Source organism: Mytilus edulis, chromosome 5 (genome assembly GCF_963676685.1).
Source record: "Mytilus edulis chromosome 5, xbMytEdul2.2, whole genome shotgun sequence".
Taxonomy (NCBI): Eukaryota; Metazoa; Mollusca; class Bivalvia; order Mytilida; family Mytilidae; genus Mytilus; species Mytilus edulis.
In genome coordinates this window covers 19,384,508-19,405,363 of record NC_092348.1, presented here as the reverse complement: position 1 = coordinate 19,405,363, position 20,856 = coordinate 19,384,508, and the positions used below count along the sequence as shown (strand labels likewise).

At 33.8% G+C, this 20,856-nt stretch overlaps 1 protein-coding gene across 1 annotated transcript; it reads right to left on the bottom strand.

Moving 5' to 3' along the window:
• Positions 1–3,361: 3,361 nt before the first annotated feature.
• On the bottom strand, positions 3,362–16,623 carry LOC139524977 (calcium-activated chloride channel regulator 1-like). Its single transcript, XM_071320150.1, has 13 exons — positions 16,434–16,623; positions 14,990–15,288; positions 13,633–13,712; positions 13,131–13,441; positions 12,462–12,692; positions 11,853–12,050; positions 9,645–9,756; positions 8,120–8,202; positions 6,800–7,015; positions 6,201–6,471; positions 5,470–5,616; positions 4,544–4,762; positions 3,362–3,657 (listed from the first exon to the last, which is right to left on the bottom strand). Exons 1-13 carry the CDS (start codon positions 16,587–16,589, stop codon positions 3,383–3,385), a joined length of 2,598 nt encoding a protein of 865 aa, XP_071176251.1. The 5' UTR covers positions 16,590–16,623; the 3' UTR covers positions 3,362–3,382.
• Positions 16,624–20,856: the final 4,233 nt, after the last annotated feature.

The window sequence follows — 20,856 nt, the reverse complement described above, 5'->3', positions numbered from 1 at the left end:
TCTCATCCACCTGTTTGGTTTACCCCGTAATACTCAAGAGTATACAGAAGGCGATGGTGTGACACTTTATCAAACGCTTTTTGCGAAATCTAGAAGGATGATATCTACTTGGCTGTTACTTTTTAAATTTGATGCGATATCGTGAATGGTGATGATTAGTTGGGCTTCGCAAGATCGTCTCTTGCCGAATCCATATTGTGCGTTTGTAAGAATTTTGTTTTTGTCAAAGTGGTCCATTACACTGCTGTGTACAATGTGTTCCAGGACTTTGCATGTAATGGAGGTAAGTGATACAGGTCTGTAGTTTGATTCATAATATCTTTCATCCTTTTTGAAGAGTGGGACTACATTTGCATCATTCCAATCTTGAGGGACTTCTCCGGTGCCGAGGGATGCTTGGTACAGTTCTGTAAGAATCAGAGCAAATTGGTCTGCTGCTGTCTTTATTATACAGGAAGGTATAGCATCTGGTCCAGTTTCCATATGTGGTTTTATGTTCTTCAATAATTTGTGAACAACTCCTTTCACATTGATTTGTATATCCGCCATGGTGGTATATGGACTTTTCCATTTATTGGGGAAATATTAAATATTAAGCTTTTAAGTAAGCATTATATAACTTGAATGAGCCCTTAGTGCCTATGTTTAAGTGTATATGTGCATGAATTATTTGTTGCGTCTTAGTTTTTGTCGATTTTTAAAGCCCATAAGAGCTTAAGAGCTTATATGATACTTAGTGTGTGTCTTGCATATATACCGACTTGAAATAAAGCTTTTAACGGTCTTATGTCATTTTTGTACATCTGATTAGGTGTCCATAATAAATTAGGTTCTTCGGATGGCGGCGGGCAGTCCATACATGGAGATTTTGGTAGAGGGCAATCTCTTTTGCGGAAATGCTCATGCTCACTTTCTGCATAAGAGTAAAGAAAAAAAGCTAGTATCATTTGTTTTATTATCTATCTTTGATAAAGGCTATGAAACAAAAGCATCGGGATAACGTGTATAAAATTTATTTTTGACGAATGTGGCGGGTATGCCAAGCACCAGTTAGATTTTACTGTGAGCAGATACTTAATTTTTTTTTTAATTATTCATGGTTCTATGACACATCACTTCGTTTAGACGTTTAATGCTAATTAATACTTTTATATTTTCCTTATTGGATTGAGTGCGAGCTTTAATATAGCATAATCTATTTAATTTTCGTTTAAGAATAATTGCAGTTTACGACCCCATTAACCGTAAACCCTGGCTGCCACTGTTTCTTAAACAGCTAAAGGACAAAGTGTTACACAACTTTGGTTAAACGATTTGTGTAATGTTGTTTTTTTGACATTTTTAGTTCTTTTTGGTCTCGAACAACACTGAAATAGAATTTGATTCAAAATAACATCTATGCCGTATAACATGTTTTCCATTTGAATATTTTTTTAAATATGTAACTTTCACGCTGATCAAATGTTATGCGCGGATATAGTTCCCTCCGAGATATCTTGCAGACATCATAAACTGTGTTTTCACCATAGCATAAGTTTAGTCGATGAGGAAACACCTTCTTTGACTGATAAACCATATAGAAAAATCTTGGTAGGTTTGATTGTTCACGCATTTAGTCGATACATTTAGGCTGATGAAAGGTTAGTAGTCAAGTGTATCCTTAGCTTAGAAGAGCTTGCTTCACAACTAAACTTGCACACTATATAACATATTTTACTTATACTTTCGTTGATAAATCAGACATTACCAAGAAACGTAGTGGTCCCACATCCACCAGACAAAACATTTGGCCATATTTTAAAGTTAACTTATTGCCATGTAAATATTTTTACAAATTCATACATGAGCATGTAGAGGTTGACATTCAACGTATGATTCCGTCTGCAAGAATTGGATAATTGGGGGGGGGGGGGGGGGGGTGTCGTACAATATATTGTACTAATACTTGAGACGTTCGTCTCGTCCGTCTACACACAACTCACAAATGACACTCGAATCAAACCAACTGGCTCACCAGATATATGAGATAACAAACAGTGGTACCCAACCAGTGGTTGGATAAATTCATCAGATACAAGGCTTATAATTTACGAGAAATGAATCATCAGTGATATTTCTTGATTGCAGAGGAGGTTTGAATTTTGGCCAGTGATAATCTCGAGACGAATTAAACAGTTTATCGAATCATTGGTTGTACGAACTCATCAAAAATATATAAAGATAAGGAAATGTGGAATGATTGCCAATAACACAAAAAGTTCAAATGAAGTGGATGTAAGCAATAATAGGCAACCGTATATGGTCTTCAACAATGAGAAAACAATATTCATTTTTTGTACATAAATAAGGCCGTTAGTTTTCTTCTTTGAATTGTTTTACTTTGTCATTTCGGGACTTTTTATATCTGATTATGCGGTATGGGCTTTGCTCATTGTTGAAGGCCGTACGGTGACCTATAGTTGTTAATTTCCGTGTCATTTTGGTCTCTTGTGGAGAGCTGTCTCATTGGCAATCATACCACATCTTCTTTTTTATATCATACAATGCATGGTAACGATTTACGGGAAATTATAGCATCAGTGATATATCATGTATCTACATGAGGACTGGCACTTGGACTGGTGATATCTTCCGATACGAATTAACGTCCACTAGCAGTGGTATCGAAACAGTTGTTGTATAAACTCATCAAAGATAACAGGCTTAAGGTTTACGGGAAATGAACGCATCAGTGATATTTCATGTCACCAGACGAGCGCTGAGTTTTGGCTGGTGATAATCTGTGGACTTAAAAGCGTCCAACAGCAGTGGTATCGACCGGTGGTTGTAAAAACTCACAAGACGTGCATGGTTCATAAGTGGTACTGAAATTAAAACATAAGGAAGGCAAATTCTATAAAGAAGCTGATTAGATTCGCAATTCAATATTTGTATACTGCTATCTTCCAGATATTCAATTTGCTCTGCACTTTTTATAAGCAATTAAAGTTGAATGTATCTTCTTTTTATATCAGTCTACTGTAACAGTTCAATGTGCCTTGATTGTGCACATTTAAACTTTCATTAAATCAACGAGATCCGCGAAGTTCGTACCAGATATCTTAAAACAGAACTTATTTATTATTGCCAAAGTTCTCTTTTGACCTCTACATTTAGGTTTTCTGCTCTTTGGTCGGGTTGCTGTCTCTTTGACACACTCCCCACTGGATGTTTCACAACCAACATTAATCAATCAATATTAGGTGATCAGTTATGACGAAAAGTCTTCAAAAATTATAATGTTTTAAAAGTATCGCGTCACAATTAAAGATTGCCCAATTCTATATACATATAAATTCAATTTTATTTACAGAACAAAACAATGGATGTGACTCTATTTATTTCAGTGAATTCGAGATCCAGCTGTAACAAGATTGGACATATCTCCTTTGTTACCTTCTCCATCCACGGGAACAATAACAAAAGCAAATGAGTTCTGGTTTGGCGCCAGTCTTGTGGCATTGATTCGGAACACCTCTTGTTGTCCTGATGAGCGTGGCAAATTTAGAGAGCCAATCATTACAGCGGACTGTGGTACACGTTTGAGGGAATCCAATGATTGTCTGCTGCTGAATATTTCCTGGCTTGTATGTGCATACAGAATTTCGTAATGGTTCACTGTCAATGAAAATCAAATATTTGTTTAATTTAATGCAAAAAAGTTAGTATATGCGGATACATAATTATACTCAATATCAAGTTCTGGTTTTTTCTCAAAAATGTCCATACACTAATTTGTTGATTTATTCTTTATATAATTTGCTTTCCTTACACACGCATAATTTTCACACGTGAATTTCACACGAATTTTGTATGAAATTCACATGAATCTCGCATGAAATTAACGTGACAATATCACGTAAGATTCACCTCAAAATCGCGTAAAAAATTTCATGTGAATTTCACGTGGATTGAAATTCTTATTATGCATTTAAAAAAATTCACAAAAAGAGTAGCACAGCCAATATGAAAGATGATTGTCACTATACAGCACTCGCAAGGTCGGCCAATATGAAAAATAAAAGGCTATTAAAAGATATATAAAAGAGTAAACAAAACAAGAGAACATGTTTGAAAATTACATGTCGTGGTGCAAATAAACAATTAAAACGAAAATCCTCAACTCCTTTCGAATGCCATGACAACGTTCATTTTGATGCTTCACAATGGCATTTCGAAAAAGTAATCCCATATTCAGTGGTGCTTGAAACAAAATTATTTCAATACTTGTAGTTCGGCAGTGCACAAGATCATCTTTTTCTTTATTATTTAAGAAGTCTTTGTAATAAATCAATTGGATGTGTACTCATTGATATTTTAGTCTTGGATACATGCTTTTTGACTTTAAACTATCTCTTAATTACCTGCGAGTACTCTCAAACTGGTGCTCAAATTGGTAACAGTCCCTAGTCATGAGCCTCTAATTCAATGGTTGTCGTTTATGTATTTTATGTCCTATTTGCAGGGTCATTATAGTTTTCTAGTTTGTATTACATAAACATACCTCTCCCGTGGTCAAGATCGTTACCAGTAGCTGTAAAGGTGAGTGTAATAAGATTGTCATTGTTCATACCACGTGATTTCAAGTCGTGTATTCTTGCTGGAGGTATTCTAGTTCTGTTGATATTGCCAGCTGGTATACTTATGTCCGGTGAAATCATAGTTTCTCGACTTATACCGTGTTTCAAAGGCATTTTTATAGATTCGTATCTTTCCTCAAGGTCTAAAAGTAAATATGTGTAAATAAGCAACATGATTATCGAACAAAAAATTAGAATAGTTTTCATAACAGTGTGGACGAGACTAATTCTTTACACGCTCAGATTATCCGAAGGTCCTGAACGCAAAAATAAAAAAATACGGATAACTAGCATAGGATTAAACATGAAAGTATTTAAACATAGTATACGGGGAAAAAATAATGATCGTTAAAAAAATTTGAACAACACATTTCAAGGCATATGTTAGCTAACGACTTAGTTAAGATTTAACGACTCGTTAGCCTTAATCATCTTTAAGGCTAACGACACTTTTGAACAACTGGGCCCAGAGCGCCCAGTTTCTAATCTGTTTCGTTTGCTAGTTTTCATGTGGATTTGTGTGTTCAAAATATGGTACAAATGTAATGCTGTCATCGATGAATTTGGGGTATCTTGAACTATGCTTTAATTTAGCCTATGCAATGATTATCTTACTTATATATGAAGATTATAATGTTATTCATACTTGTAGAACAGATAAAAAATATTGCTGTTTTGTATATGATTATTTGTATACTGTTTTCAAGTTTTCAAAATTATACTGTCTTTTCGTTTTTGTGTCGTTTTGGTGTTAAACTTCATGTCTCATCTGTTCATATGTAAATAATAATTGGACTAAGATTGTTATACTTTTTGGAATGAAATAACAAAAGAATTGTACAAATATTACCAATCTCATCTTCATTGTGCACAAGCGAATTATTCAGAATGTGGCCATTTCCGAAGGGATCAGACACCTGTATTTTCAATCCATTAGCATTCTTGTGATAAGGTAGGAATCTGGAATAAATACCATCTCCTGTCTGTATATCTGCCCCTGTGGAAAATGAAAAAAAATAATGAGCATAACTACCTTACATTGGAACATTATTGATATTAAAACTTTGTGATCTGCTATGGTTGATAGTTGTCTCACTGGTTATAATTTCTGTGGGTTTTTTTCAATAAAAGGACTATTATTGGAAACTGGCTATTCCTCACCGAGAACTTTACAATCGAGGAAAGTAATGAAACAAACAAAACAAAAAGAAATAAGGAGCCACGAGGCAACTATCCACTAGAGACCTGTCAACATATATTTGTTCCCATGGAAACTTTGTTATAAAAACAATGTCATAATATCTGTTCCTGTTGGAAAATCTATTCCAAAATCTTTTTTTTTGCAATCGTACGGAATTCAGTAAAGAGCAAAAGCCATTAGCATAAAGTAAGCTGTTAATAATCTTTTTTTAAGACATCCAGATACGAGTGATAACACACAGACGTGTATAATGAGAATAGTACAATTCCCTGAAAGATGTCTGGAAGTGTGAATTTTTATATGTAATCAATCTAAAAAACGAAACAAGTAATACTAAACAACAACATAAAAATAAAGTATGCATAACGATTTGGACATACCAGAACCATTATCATATAAGTCTGTTTTGTATACTCTTCCATCTAATTGTGATATGGCTGTAACTTTAAGCCCAACCACAGGGTGATGGCCTAGTCTAACATCTGCAAACACGGCTATTCTGTGCACATCTTGGTAAGTTTGTTGTACAGCTTTGGCAGAAAGGGTGATTGGTTGCCGAATGTTTGCAATATTTGAGGATGCAGCCACGTTGATATTAATATTTTGTCCAGTTAAGTGCGTTGTTGACACAGTAATCACCCACTTGCCTTTCTAGAATGAGTTTACATATTTTTCACGGATGGGTCATTATTCAGTATTCAAAACAAAAAATACATGTAGAACACTTTTATCAATAACATATTTTTTATCATGGTCATAGTTGACTTTTCTATAATCATCCTTGGATAAAATTATTTTAGGAAGAAGTCTTCTTTTCAGTTGACACAGTTTTGGTTGAACAAAATTGAACTCATGAAAAAAACAAGATGTTTACATACAAGTCGTTAAAACTTTTGTGGACTGTTGTCTAATTGGCAATCTAGCCACATCATCTAATTTTAATACAGTAAAATCATCATTTTAGACACAAAATTCGTACCTCCGGAGAGTCGACTGTGAAATGCAGCACGTTCAATTTGCCATCGACATCTATAGCATTCCTTATTTTCCCGGTTGGATCTCTCAGTTTTAACTGAGGTGCCGGATTCGTGTCATAGGAAACGCGAATCGACAAAACTCCAGTAAGATATTCATCAACTATAAAAGAATCTTGAAAAATTCTGTCTTCTTTTAGGGAAAAGTCTTGATGGTAAAGCTGAAATGATAATGATCAGAAACAATTTTCTATTCACATGCAAACAATTTAGTTCTCTGATTTCGTTACACTTATATATGTACGAGCATGCAAGTTAAATAAAGTCTGAATTTTAATCAGATTGAGAAAAAAAATGAATACTTCAGGAATTTCTAAATGGTTATTTCTGAGTATTTTAGGATTGGTATCGCCTGAATCGCTTTCCTGGCATTAAATTATGCATAACAGCGGAACCATCTTTTCGCCCGGAGGCAATCTGAGTGGAAATTGGATAAAGCATTGAATATAAACACACTTGTGATGATTCAAGTTTGTTCTAAATTTGCCTCATTGCTTCAGAGAAGAATCTTTTTAAGTGTACTATATATAATTTTTAACAAGTATAATCATATAAATTCCTTATGATTTTTTAAAGTTAGTTGGTTATTTCGAGATTCTCTTAGCCTATAGGCTTTATCCAACTTGAATGATTTGCGAGTAATAAATTTACAAAGCCAAGAGTATAAAGTTTTTAACAAATAACCAAAGGGTGTATCAAAGTACCAGTACTTGAATGACATACTCCTACAATTTTTCTAATACAATTATATATATATAAAAAAAACTAAGCATTGACTCCGGTATGCATTAAAAGAGGGGTTTCTTGGAATTTAATGTGTTGCCTCGTCATTTCTCTTTTTTTTCATAATGATTTTAGCTATTTCATTTTCATAGGAACATCAACCATTATTCGTATATCACATCGCGAAAGTATTAAAGTACTTTAAAATAGTATCTACGACATTTCGATTGGCCGACCAATAACCGTTTGGTCTTATATTTCCCAATATTCCACAACATCCGTGACTCACGGCGCAAGTGAATCTAATCTGCATGACAAGGTTATCGCGATGCGAAGAAAATCATAAACAAAATGCAATGCTTTTTTTTAAAAGTGTAATTAGCTACAATATAATATTTTTAAAAACTTCTTCACAGCCAAATTGGGTGGTAAAGCGATGACTGGCACACATTGATAGTATGCGGGACTCCCGTGTTTTGTAAAACTGTGCTTTTATTAGTGTCAGAGGTAAAAATGATGAATTGCGAATATAAATTACTTACGTATACTGGTCCTTGTTCGTAATCGTGAATGAAATGTGTCAACTCGTGTAAGGAAGTGTATGGTTTGTTTGACCTTTCTGGACCTGACAACATAAATAAAGACAACAGTAGTATACCGCTGTTCGAAAGTCATAAATCGATTGAGACGGAAAACAAATCTGGATTACAAACTAAAACCGAGGGAAACACATCAACTATATATATAAAGAGGAAAACAACGAAACAATAGATCGAAACACTGAAGTGCAACAAAAACAAACGACAATACAAAACACACAGAAACGAACTGAAAGATAACAATAGCCATGTTCCTGACTTGGTATTTGACATTTTAAGAAAAATTGTGGGTTGAACCTGGTTTTGTGACTAGCCAAACCTCGCGCTTTTATGGCATTGTTAAATATAACACTAAAATTACAACATAACATGACAGACTACAGTACAAATAAATACAAGAACATTAAGGACAGAGAAATACACAAAAAAACAATACAATGTATATTTCGACATTAAATAGTTATCAAAGGTACCAGGCTTATAATAAACCACAGAACACTTTCGTAGTTATATCGTGAATTAGGATGGTTATACCAGTCATATATGATAAATGAATAAATAGTATAATAATCTCGGAATATATAAGGTTTGAAATATAATTGCATCCTTAAAGACACTGTATAAAATTGACATAGAATAGACAAACATAAAAAAAAAACGAATGTCTAGTTAATAAAACTAGTGCACATGACTTTTTTGTATGCATTTTGAAACCGTTATCGCATGTAGGAATAATGAATATAACACAGGTTATTTTCGCTCATACACAATTTATTCAATTCGCTTTTTAAAAAAACGTTATTCAATGTAATGTTTAAAGAAAATATATTGTAAGAGAATAGTAATTTCCCGTGTAATTGATCACCCATATGTGTAATACATTTAAAACAAGAATGCGTCCATAGTACACGGATGCCCCACTCGCATTATCATTTTCCATGTTCATTGGACCGTGATATTTGGGTCAAAACTTTAATTTGGAATTAAAATTAGAAAGATCATATCATGGGGAACAGGTGTACTAAGTTTCAAGTTGATTGGACTTCAACTTCATCAAAAACTACCTTGACAATTTCTTTTAACCTGAAGCGGGACGGACGGACAGACGAACAAACGAACAGACGGACGGAGCCACAAACCAGAACACATAATGCTCCTCTTCTACCGTAGGTGGGGTATAAAAAAATATACATTTTGATCCAAATATCTTCATTCATTTTACACGAATAGTACTATATATAATTTCGTGAAACTTTCATTTAACACGAATAGTACTATATATAATTTCGTGAGACCATGTTAAATAAAACTTTGCGGATATTTTGATTAAACGTAAAGTCGTAATAATTTAGTAACCTTTGGAAAGAAACACATATGAATTTGTATAAAAATGCAAGTGATTTGATAGGAAAAATTCAAGAAATTCTGAAAACCTGAATATGACTTTCATAGTGAAGTTTATACTTACATCCATTTTCTACAAAGTAAATATTAGATTTCCTCAAATGTTGGTTGTTAATCGTAGTATTATTACAAGTTATGACTATCATATGATCTGCACTTGATGTTGTTTTCAAAGACTGTAATAACAAAAGATACAAACATATATACCATGCAATTTCAAAAAAAGTTGCATTCACTCACATTCATGAGAATCTGCACTCAGATGGTCGAAATCAGAAAGCTGGTGAAACCATAAATAATGTGACTTGAGAATCGGAATATTATAATATACATAAACAGATTTGTAGTCCATTTATTCATATAAACCCATAAATTACATAGTTGATTAAAAGGTTATTTGTTGGTTTGGGGGACAAATTGATATTGTATTCACTTTCTGATGTTTTAATAAAATTTTGCACTGATTCAGATTGAAATGTATAACCACAGACAAGACGATTTGCACCTGAAAGACAAAACATGATTTTACTTCCATTTAAATTGGGAGTTGTTGCATAAAGGTCTTGCTTACTTTTAAAAACTTGAAAAACTCGGATTTGCCAGCCTACACCAAATTGTTTAGAAATCCGACATACTATTGCTTAAAGTCTTTAACACACCTTGTAACTGTCACAAGGTAACTCGTATTAAACGATTGCAAGATGTGATTTTTACATCGTGATGACCTTGAGGTCATTCCGATGTATTGCTATCGCCTATATTTCCATTATGCAAATTCGTTTTGGGTTTTCAACCGATATTTGAGAATTATAGATCCGCGGACATTATCTAGTACAAAATAACATTACTTATCGCATGTTTTTACCTCATTTTTCAATGAATACTCACTCCTATAATTATTTTTTTTAAACACAAATTAATAATATGAAATTTTGTTGTCGTTAGATATAATAATATATGCACACGTACCGAAAATTTGTGTTAAAGCTTGCGGAAGAATATCTCAAGATTGTTTTGCGACACTCCCGGCAAGGACCGGTAACTTTGTTATTGTTTGCGGGGAAATATGACTGACTTCTCATATTCAATCTTTTAGAAAAATCTTTTTTTGACAAAAGAGTGTTCACCATGCACTTGTACTGCACTATTATTAGAATAGCAGAATAGAATGATATATAATATAATGTATAATATATAACAACAAACCAGTGTATACTCTGGGACTAATATTATATTAGTATAATAGTCCCAGGTATACTGATTTGTATCACTACAATATGATAGTTATTACGGTGCGGCTGAATTTCCTGTCATTAACTCATCATCTACGCACGAACTTGTCTCAGAAAAAAATAAATCTCTGTACATTAACCTCTTTTTCAGGTATAGAGATGTGATCTTTTTCTGTGACATGTGCTTTTGGCCATTCACAAGAACTTGCGGTCATCCGATTTTCAGTACTTCAGTTCTTTGATTAATAAGATTATTTCCTTGTCCCCATTGGTCTGTCGACTCGTACTTTGGGTTTTGTAGATGAATTTATCCGACGGATTTTGGCTTCAGGTAGATTCAAATAATGTCGCATAACCAAGAGTTTGGAAATAACAAAATATGTGTTTCGACTAAACTTTAATCGTATTAGAATATTAAATAAAGTCAACAGTAGTTTACCGCTGATCAAAGGTCATAAATCGATTGAGAGATACCAAATCCGGGTTACAAACTAAAATCGAGTGACACCCATCAACTTTAAGAGGGAAACAACGAAAAAACAGAAACACTGAATTGCAATAAAACGACACTGCAATATACATAGAAGCGAACTACTATATAGATAACAACTGCCATATTCCTAACTTGGTACAGGACATTTAAAAACAATTATGGTCGGTTGAACCTTGTTTAGTGGCTAGCCAAACCTCAGTTTACTTATACCTAGAACTGTATATTTCTAGGTCTAACGAAATAAATTACAAAAAATAGATTGTGAATAATTGATCTGTTAAACTTAGAACTATACGGATATCACATTTGCCAATTCAGAGTCCTGTTCTTAAATGATTTTACAGGTTTTTCAATGATGTAGCCAAAATTACAGAATTGAAAATTCGTCGACCCTCAATCGAGTCTTACTTCTGGAACACGGTCATTTGACGTGGGCTGTTTCTAAGTATTGTTTTGTTTGAGTGGAACTTTATATATATATTCTTTTTTTCGTGGACTACTTTCCTTCAACAAATAATATTAGTTTGCTTGGCTAAAAGATAGTCACCTTCATAGTCAATGCTGATAATGTGTTATGCTTGGCTCCTTTACTCAATATGATTTTCTGGTCACCATATTTGACCGCTCTTTTTGTGAGATGATGTCCCGTATGTTTGTTTGGATGTCTGAGTAGAACAAGTGTGTTGGATGGGAGCATAGAAATGACATGGTCTGCCAGCTGATTTGATCTCAATGTGTCATCATCCTATTCAACAAGAAATGCATGTTATACATTCAAATACCGACTGTATGAAACCCTCGTGGGAAGTCAAAGTCGTTAAACATTTTACATTCGAATATCCAATATGTGGTCGTGCTAAAGTATTTACCAGTTTGTTCAGTTTGAAATCAGAAATATGTTATAATATTCAAATATAGTTCCATAACAAAAACTAAGGTGTAATCATTCCTCCAAATTTCGAGCCTTTTCTTTAGTCAGTTTTAGAAAAACAATTACTTACTATCAATAATAATGATTATGACATTTTTGTATGATAATATCATTCTATTATGTATGAAAGTATATGTTTTCTTATCTGAAATTATTTTTACTGTACGACGTCCCGTATCCCTGCTGTTTCTGTGTGATTCAATTTTAAGAAGAAACTTAAATTACCAGGTAAATTGAAGCTCTCTTTGTTCTCGCTGCCTTTACTATCTTGAATGTTGGAACTAGGTTAGAAATACTCTGTGGTTGGTTCAGACCATTTCGGAAGTCTTCTGTGCCTTCGATTACAGTCATTGTACTACGATGACCACACAGTCTATTTTGCATGTTTGGAGCTTCGCTATTATGTCCATACTTATTATGTTTGTAATCCGTATGGTCATCACAAAAATGTGTTATCTGAATGAGTTAAAATAGAAAAGTATAATATATAAAACGAAATACCATTTTCTAAAGACTATGATGAACAGACAAGACATGGATTTTTATGGAAATCAAATCCTTGACAACGATTATTATGAAATCTTCAATTGTCATTACAATCACATGTACAATATTTTCAGTGGAAACGTATGAGGTTTCTTTCAGCTGCATGTAACGTTGTATTATATGTGCAGTATCAAGATAAGAAGTTTTTTTTCATTTAAAAACATCGTTTTGAATTAATCTGCATGGTATACCTTTTTGTGCATGTTTAAATATTTGACACAGGACCGTCACCGGACGTCCTACAACCAACAATAAATGACATTTAATACTTTCAGATGTTAAACTTTTATGTATTTTGGGTCTATTATCACAGTTTTGAATATCAGTGTGATAATGATGTATCCTCACCTCTTTAATCCACTGATGATCCATCATTGATTCAAATCCTCTATTGTGGTACGGGTATGGTATATATTTACATCTTTGATCAACAAGGCCTGTAATGGGGTCTAATGGTCCCTTGACAAAGTTGCATGCAGAAACGCTCATACTCCCATTAGGAAATCTAGCCATTGCTCTTCCTAGTAGTCCGATACAGCACCGAATGGGATCAGCTCTGCCGAACATAGTAGAATAGTAAAATTCATTTTCACCAGGATTAGGATATTCATTGAAAACTCCCCATCTGAATGTACCCCATTCGTGGACAATAAACTTTTCTGTAATGGTATATAAAGTGCATGATATTTAAATCTATTGATGTTTAATCAAATTGGACTTATTTTTTTCCTCTACATGTATTTCATATTGAATCACACTTCCGAAAAATATATCTCCAACTATTTTTTCTGACAGCTAAATATAAAGATAATAAAATGTGGTATGGTTGCCTAAAAGACTTTATATATACTTTTCCGTTGGATGTATACAAATTGATACTGAAGTTTTGTGGACCACGAGTTATACATTGTATCTGTATTTGGCTTTGGACTAGCATGCAGTAACTTAGAATGGTACTTAGTGTATTTTGTCTTTATATACATTTGTAAGTTGTTTTTGGGATTCGTACAAATATGATCAGTCTAACCATTTCCAACAGTTTTTACAGTTTTTACAGTTTGTTTTTATGGTGTGATGTTACACTAGTGTCTAAAGTTACATGGAGTTAACACTCACAAACATAACACAGATTTTTTGCTGCAATTAAGGATAAAGGGCTACATGTTTGTTTGTCTGTTTGTTGAGGACACTACGTTGAATAAACTATATATAGTACACCAATCGTAGCTGTCAAGTTGGCATAATTACTGACAATAAAGTTCAATGAACCATCGAAATTAAGCACAATGTCAAATGAATCTTGTCAGACATTTTAGTATTCAAAAGAAAGACAGATATAATTTTACGCAGCAACCACCGTCTAATACAAAAGATACGGTCAGTTTTTTGTAAGATATCTATAAATGTTATAGTTCAGTATTGAAATAAATCACAATCGACAAAGACATTATGAATACTGCTTCTATCCATTTGACGTGGATCTGTACTTATACATCCAGTGGTTGTGTTGTTGTGCTGTGGTTGAGTTTTTGTGGTCTTGTCCTTTTTTTGCTGGAGTGCTTTGTCTCTGTGCCTTTTTGTGTTTCTTCGTTACATATTTGTTTGTTTTTAAAAAGATTAAGATTACAACACAATGTTGACTGCTGTATCCCTTCTTTGAAATTTTTACCTATTATGTCAGTTTGTTTTGTTAACACAACGTTGTCATAATGGGATTATATACGACTTTCATACACGTGAGAGGTTTAGCTAGATATAATCCACCATATGCTACATACAAAAATGTCTGTACCAAGTCAGGAATATGACATTTCTTTTTCATTCGTTTGTTGCGTTTGGGCTTAAATTGACTTTTTCCATTTGATTGGGGCTTTTCCGTTTTGAATTTTCCTCGGAGTTCATTATTTTTACTTTTTTCAATGAAATTTTTAAAAAGTGTACTACGGATTGTTATACGCACATATTCAGTGAATTTCAACGTTTGTTCTCTTTTCAAATAGACTCACTTTAAAACTGTAATTTCCTTAGCTGTTTTGGCAAAACGTTTTAGAATTTTGGTCTTCAATGCTCTTCAACTACGTGCTTTATTTGGCCTTTTTAACTTTTTTGGATTTGAGCGTCGCTGATGAGTCTTTTGTAGACGAAACGCGCGTCTGGCGTAAATACAAAATTTAATCCTGGTATCTATATATGATGAGTTTATATACTAACCCGGAGACAACTTGACGGGAGGCTTTGAAGGATGGAGAAATACATCTGTCAGCATCTGAATATGGATTCCAGAATGACCACACGCTGCGTACGATCGGGTATAAGGAAAGTTTCTATGTGTAGGTAGTGGTGCTGAAACAATTATGTCCGCATATTGCAAAGTCTGTCCTGCGGCTGCTGGTGTAATACCTGGACCGTCCTTCCAACTGTTTGGAACCAGTATAACAATCTCCTTAAAATAAGCTCTCTTCTTGGTTGCTGTGTGTAAGGTGGTTGATGCTTTAGTAAATGCATCCTACAAGGAAATTATTAAGCATTGGTAGGGTTGATAAGACAATTTTGCGCCTGTCCCAAGTCATGAGCCTCTGGCCTTTGTTAGTCTTGTATGATTTTAAATTTTAGTTTCTTGTGTATAATTCGGAGTTTAGTATGGCGTCCATTATCACTGTACTATTATGCATATTTTAGGGGCCAGCTGAAGGACACCTACGGGTGCGGGAATTCTCGCTACATTGAAGACCCATTGGTTGCCTTCGGCTGTTGTTTGCTCTATGGTCGGGTGGTTGTCGCTTTGACATATTCACCATTTCCTTTCTCAATTTTATTGATAAGACAGATTAAATATCCAAAAGGTATAGAACGCTATCTTGAATACATTTTATAACCATATACAACAATTTGAAAGATGAGGTAACTTGTGACCAATCCTTTTGTTTTTCTATTGAAATCAAATGTTATAAATCTGATGAGATGTAACATAGCCACAATCCCGTTCTCGAACTAGATCGTGGCGTCCAAACACGCGACTTGTCACCTGAATTCTACTTGACTTTGAACAACACGATCGGTTCTACTAATAGTGCAAAAACTGATACCTTTCAGGAGCATCTAAGTTTACCGCTAGTTTTGTTGCTACTGTTTCTCTTTTTCATTTCGAGCTGTATTTGTTATTGAATTGTGTTGTTTCTAATAGTTATCTGTATCTTTTGTCCTTAGAATTCATGTTTTAACTACTAGTAATCTTTCACATAACGTAATATTTCAGGGTTTATGAAGTCGGCCATGTCCTAGGATTAGACAAATATATCTAACAACCTGCTAGGTGCCTTTTTTGTCGAATTTGGCTTAGCAACGTTCTTTCGTAGACAAGAGTAACACAACAAGTGTCACCAATGTAGACCTTCCGATGGAATTAGCGGTGCTCACCATTTTTTTTAATTTTTTTATCTCTGTGCTTAACGGCCCTGTGATTTGGTAAGCAGCATCGCCTCTTGCACAATTTCGAAACTACAACTATACATTAGTCAAGTAGTAAGTGAAAAACAAACGAAAGTGTATAAGCCAAATTACGAACCAATTTGTATTGGTAGTAAAAAATTATATAGAACGAGACTTCGGCAAGACGTGCAGAAAAAAAAGAGTTCTACTCATTAGACTTACCTTGATTTTATCTAGTATTGTTTCATCAGTAACACTGTCGTGGATTGCCAGTAAAACATTGCTGTAACCGTTGCTTTGGAACACAATATTAGACTGACGGTAAAGGGAGTCACAACAATTCAGCAATAACAAAAACAGAAAAATCGTTGTATACATAGTATATCTCGTGTTATATCTTACTTGTTTGACTTTATGCGATGCATGTTGTTTTGATATGGATTTCATATTTAAGTTTCTAAGATACGAATTACGCGGGAATTGATAACGATCTGACACTATCAATATAACATATCATCACCCCGATATTTTAGGATAAGTATATATTTCAGTCATATACTGATTGCACTAAACTGCGTCTTTCTTTCACTACTATTGTTGGACGGTCTGAAAAGGTAAAATCAGTGACTGATCGAGGTGTTTTGAAAGAGGGCGTAATGCCATAAAACTGAAGCATTACAACCGAATATAAAGAAGCAAACTATTTCGGGTCAATTTTATGCTAAAAATTATATACTTTCCCGTCAAAGACAAAGGGAGAGCGTGCTCCTTCTACGCTCCCCTTCCATGAATTCACAACTGAAAACTGTAAAAACTGTGTCTAGGTGACCTCTGCCGATGTCTTAAAATGGTTTGCTTTGATAAAAAAAAAACGAAAGAGAATATTGATTACAAAGTGCTTGTATATAATTTTCGACCTTTGTCTCACTGTCGGCTGAAGCATGTTCGTCATCTAGACTTACCTGCCTAACATGTTCAGCATTAACATGTGTGTCTTGACCGAGTTATAATTCTAGCAAATGTATCTACTAAATAAAAATTTGTTCTCCAAAAGTTTCTATTTTCTTATCTATGATAGGTACAATCAATGAATAACTTTTGGCGGATGTGGGTATTCGTGCTCGATGGCCTAGCTATTATACGTGTTCGCCAGCTCAGCTCGTTTTCTTGTTGATGCATGATCATGTATCATTTATATTTTAAGAGCCTGATTTTCATGATTTTTTAAGTTAAAATATTTTGCTGCTACTTAAAAGGATCATGCTAGTTCACAGTACAATTCAGTATAATTTACTGCTTGTGGACGGGTGTGCATTATACATTGAGGCACTAAGTAAGAAGCTTCATTTTGCATTGTAATATGTTTTCCCTTTATAAGCATTATAAAATATAAGAAATTTGTATAATCTGTAGTTTGAAAATCGGTCGGTAAAAAAACTAGATGTTACTAAAGGCTATATCGATGGCAGAAGTCCTTTTGCGCCAATTACTGTTTCCAGGGGTATCATTTGTGCTAAATTTTGTTTTCAAAATGTATCAATTGCGCCATTAATCGGAACATTTGCTCCAATTTACCTGTACACATATCTATCAGAAATATTAATGATTAATATTTATTCTTATTTTTGGCTTAAAAATTATCATTTGTTCGGAGATATTTCACCATGAAGATGAGCATCTGGAGAGAAATGATCTGAAATGCATTAGCCAGTCTATGTACAGAGAGAAATGAAAATGTATTGCTTTGCTGAATATTTATTACAAGATATGCCAAAAGAGAAGAAAAGTGAAGCTTTTGCCGATTATGTGTTAGCCAAATATGTCGATAGTCAACACAGTGCTTTGTTCCCACCATCCGTATTGGATGAAACTATTCATCTACGCAAGACGTGCCAGTAATGGAGCATAAACATTCCACAGGAATCATTATAAACTGTTTTATGCATTTCATCCTTCAATGTTTGTGTTTTTGGACAATAGAAGTTACAAGCTACTGCATACATTAAATTGGGAAAGACCCATGCAACAGCAGCAGAAAGTTTGTTTTAGAAAAGGAAATATTTGCCGTGTAAACTGCCGGTTCCAAGTCCGAATAAAAGAGGAGGGAAGTATTTTTACTTCTGATTTGTACAATCGTATGTTTTATTTTTTGCGCAAATGATACTGTGTAATTTTAAAAAAGGTGGCGCAAATGTAGCATTGGAGAAAAGAGTTGTGGCGCAAAAGGACGCATTTTTGGCGCCGATCTCTCCCATTTCGATCACCTGGATATATATATGCATTTTCAACAATGACCACTCTCCAACATTAAGGAGAAGACTATATGTAATTCGTGGCATACATTTATTTTTTGCTGATATTTTATTATTAATCTTTTTGTCTGACCGCACGCATTTGCTTGCAACGTTGAAAGGGGCAAATTTACAGTACTAAAATAAATCATGAGTTACTTCCCCTTATATGTAATATTTTATTTTGTTCATTTTTAAGCCTCATACATGACTATATATATACGTACACACATTACAATCACCCCTTATCATCTCTACCAATACCAGAAAAATGAGATCACACGCTGCTATATTATTGAAGACCATGTTAGGAAGTAGGTTTGCATTTAATAAAATTTATTTTCCTAATCAAAGTTATATATTAACTGACAAGAGTTTGGTTTTATATTTCGATCTGTTTGGAAAGGTGTAGCGGTTCACAATCATAATGCCATATGTTCTAGCTTTTAATAGCACGGATGGCATGACCTATTGTGATTCTGACTATGTTTTATTCAATAAGTGTAAGCAGTGATTATTAATTGTATCTTTTCTTCCAACTTTAACACGACAACTAGCTGTCTGCATGCTATCTCTCTGATATCTTACTTTTTGTCAAAGTTGTTATTTATTATACTTCTTTAATGGTAAATTTTCTATTTTATGAAAACAGCAGCAGAGTTTGCATGGTGGCTGTATTCAGGGAGATTAAGAATCGATAATTTTTTCTAAACCTCTTACATCTAAGGGACGACATCAAAAGTTCAATGTAGGATAAAAAGCTTTATTCACACAGTTTTTTCACTGACACCCCCCTCCCCCTCTTAACTTGATATGGGAAAAAATAGATTGACCAATATGGATATATGTAAAATCGATTTTGGATAAACAAACTTGCAGTAATTTTAACCCCCACCCCCAAATATTAATTTAAGTTTTTTTTTTATCCTACATTGATCTTTTGATGTCGTCCTTAATATATGATCTATGTTGGAGATCTATTATATCATTATCGATGCTACATTTCAACCAAATGTCTACTAACTGCGACCAAGCTGGTTAACCTCCAGGAACATCAGATATAATGTATTTACTAAACTTGCCTTGATTACTGAAGGCAAGTTTTAGTTGGTTCTAACTGCACTAGGAATGGGAAATTATAACTTCAACAAAATTTGGAATATCCGGCGGGTGTTCTTTTGTTGAAACAATTTCAATGTTTTTGTTTTCTGCTGGTAAAGAAAGTAGAGAATAGTCGATTATATTGATATAGCTAAGGTTCGTTATTATTTCATTAGTTCTGTTGATGCGATCTCGTCTGCCATACAAACAGTCAATCATTATAAGTAGTGGTTTACATCATAATCAAACAAACGTGGAAACCCTATTGGTTTTGTTCTGATTTATTATTTATTTTTTCTTCCACCAAACCCTTATAAAGTTGTTTTGCACGATGTCGCTTAGAAATTTTGGAAGTTATATCGAACAGTTATTGCGTTTTCAAAACTCCCCATGTTTATCATTTTGTATATCTATGATGGTTTCTTTCTGAAAAGGTCAACGTTAGATCATTTTTTTACTAAATTAACCAAGTATTGTTGTTTTTATTAATACCATGTACATAATAACTAATTACTAAAGGGCTTATATGTATTGACCGGCATAATAAATCAAAACCTCCTCCAGCAGTATTTGAAACAGGACTCTTATATTTCATATTTCGGTATGCCTGATCTTGTCCTGAATACAAAAGTAGTCATTTAAATTATAAAGACGTATTTCAGTATAGGATTTCATTATTATTGTGTTATCAAAATGACTAAATTACAGTGCACAAAATAATTGAGCAAATATCTAGTATAAAGTACCTAGCCTTAGGGTTTATTGGTCTAATCCATAAGCTTTTATCAACTTTTTTCTTTTGTTTGCTTAACAAATGCGCTTTGCAGTCCTGTATTGCCGTAGGACTAATACATTCTGTTGTTAATACTGTCCTCCTGGCCAAGAACAAAATAGATTGACGCAAGTTCATATTTCCTCTTAGGAATATAAACTTTTCATCCTATCTACCCTGAGGCAATAGACACAAATGTAGTTTTACTGGTAATGAATTTAGCCAATGGGTAGAGAAGAATATATGCAATTTGTCGAAAGAAATTTGTGAGAATTACCAGAAATTTTTATTGATGTACTATTTGTATAATTCGTCTACAATTGATCTTCCATACAACTGTAACTGATACGATATATCAACCACTCTGATTCCTCGCCATTTGTAATTATTTGTCGCTTTACCGTAATACCGAACTGTTCGAACTATGAAAGCTAGCTAAACCTCTCACTTGTAAATGTAATTGTGCAAACAAACATCGAGG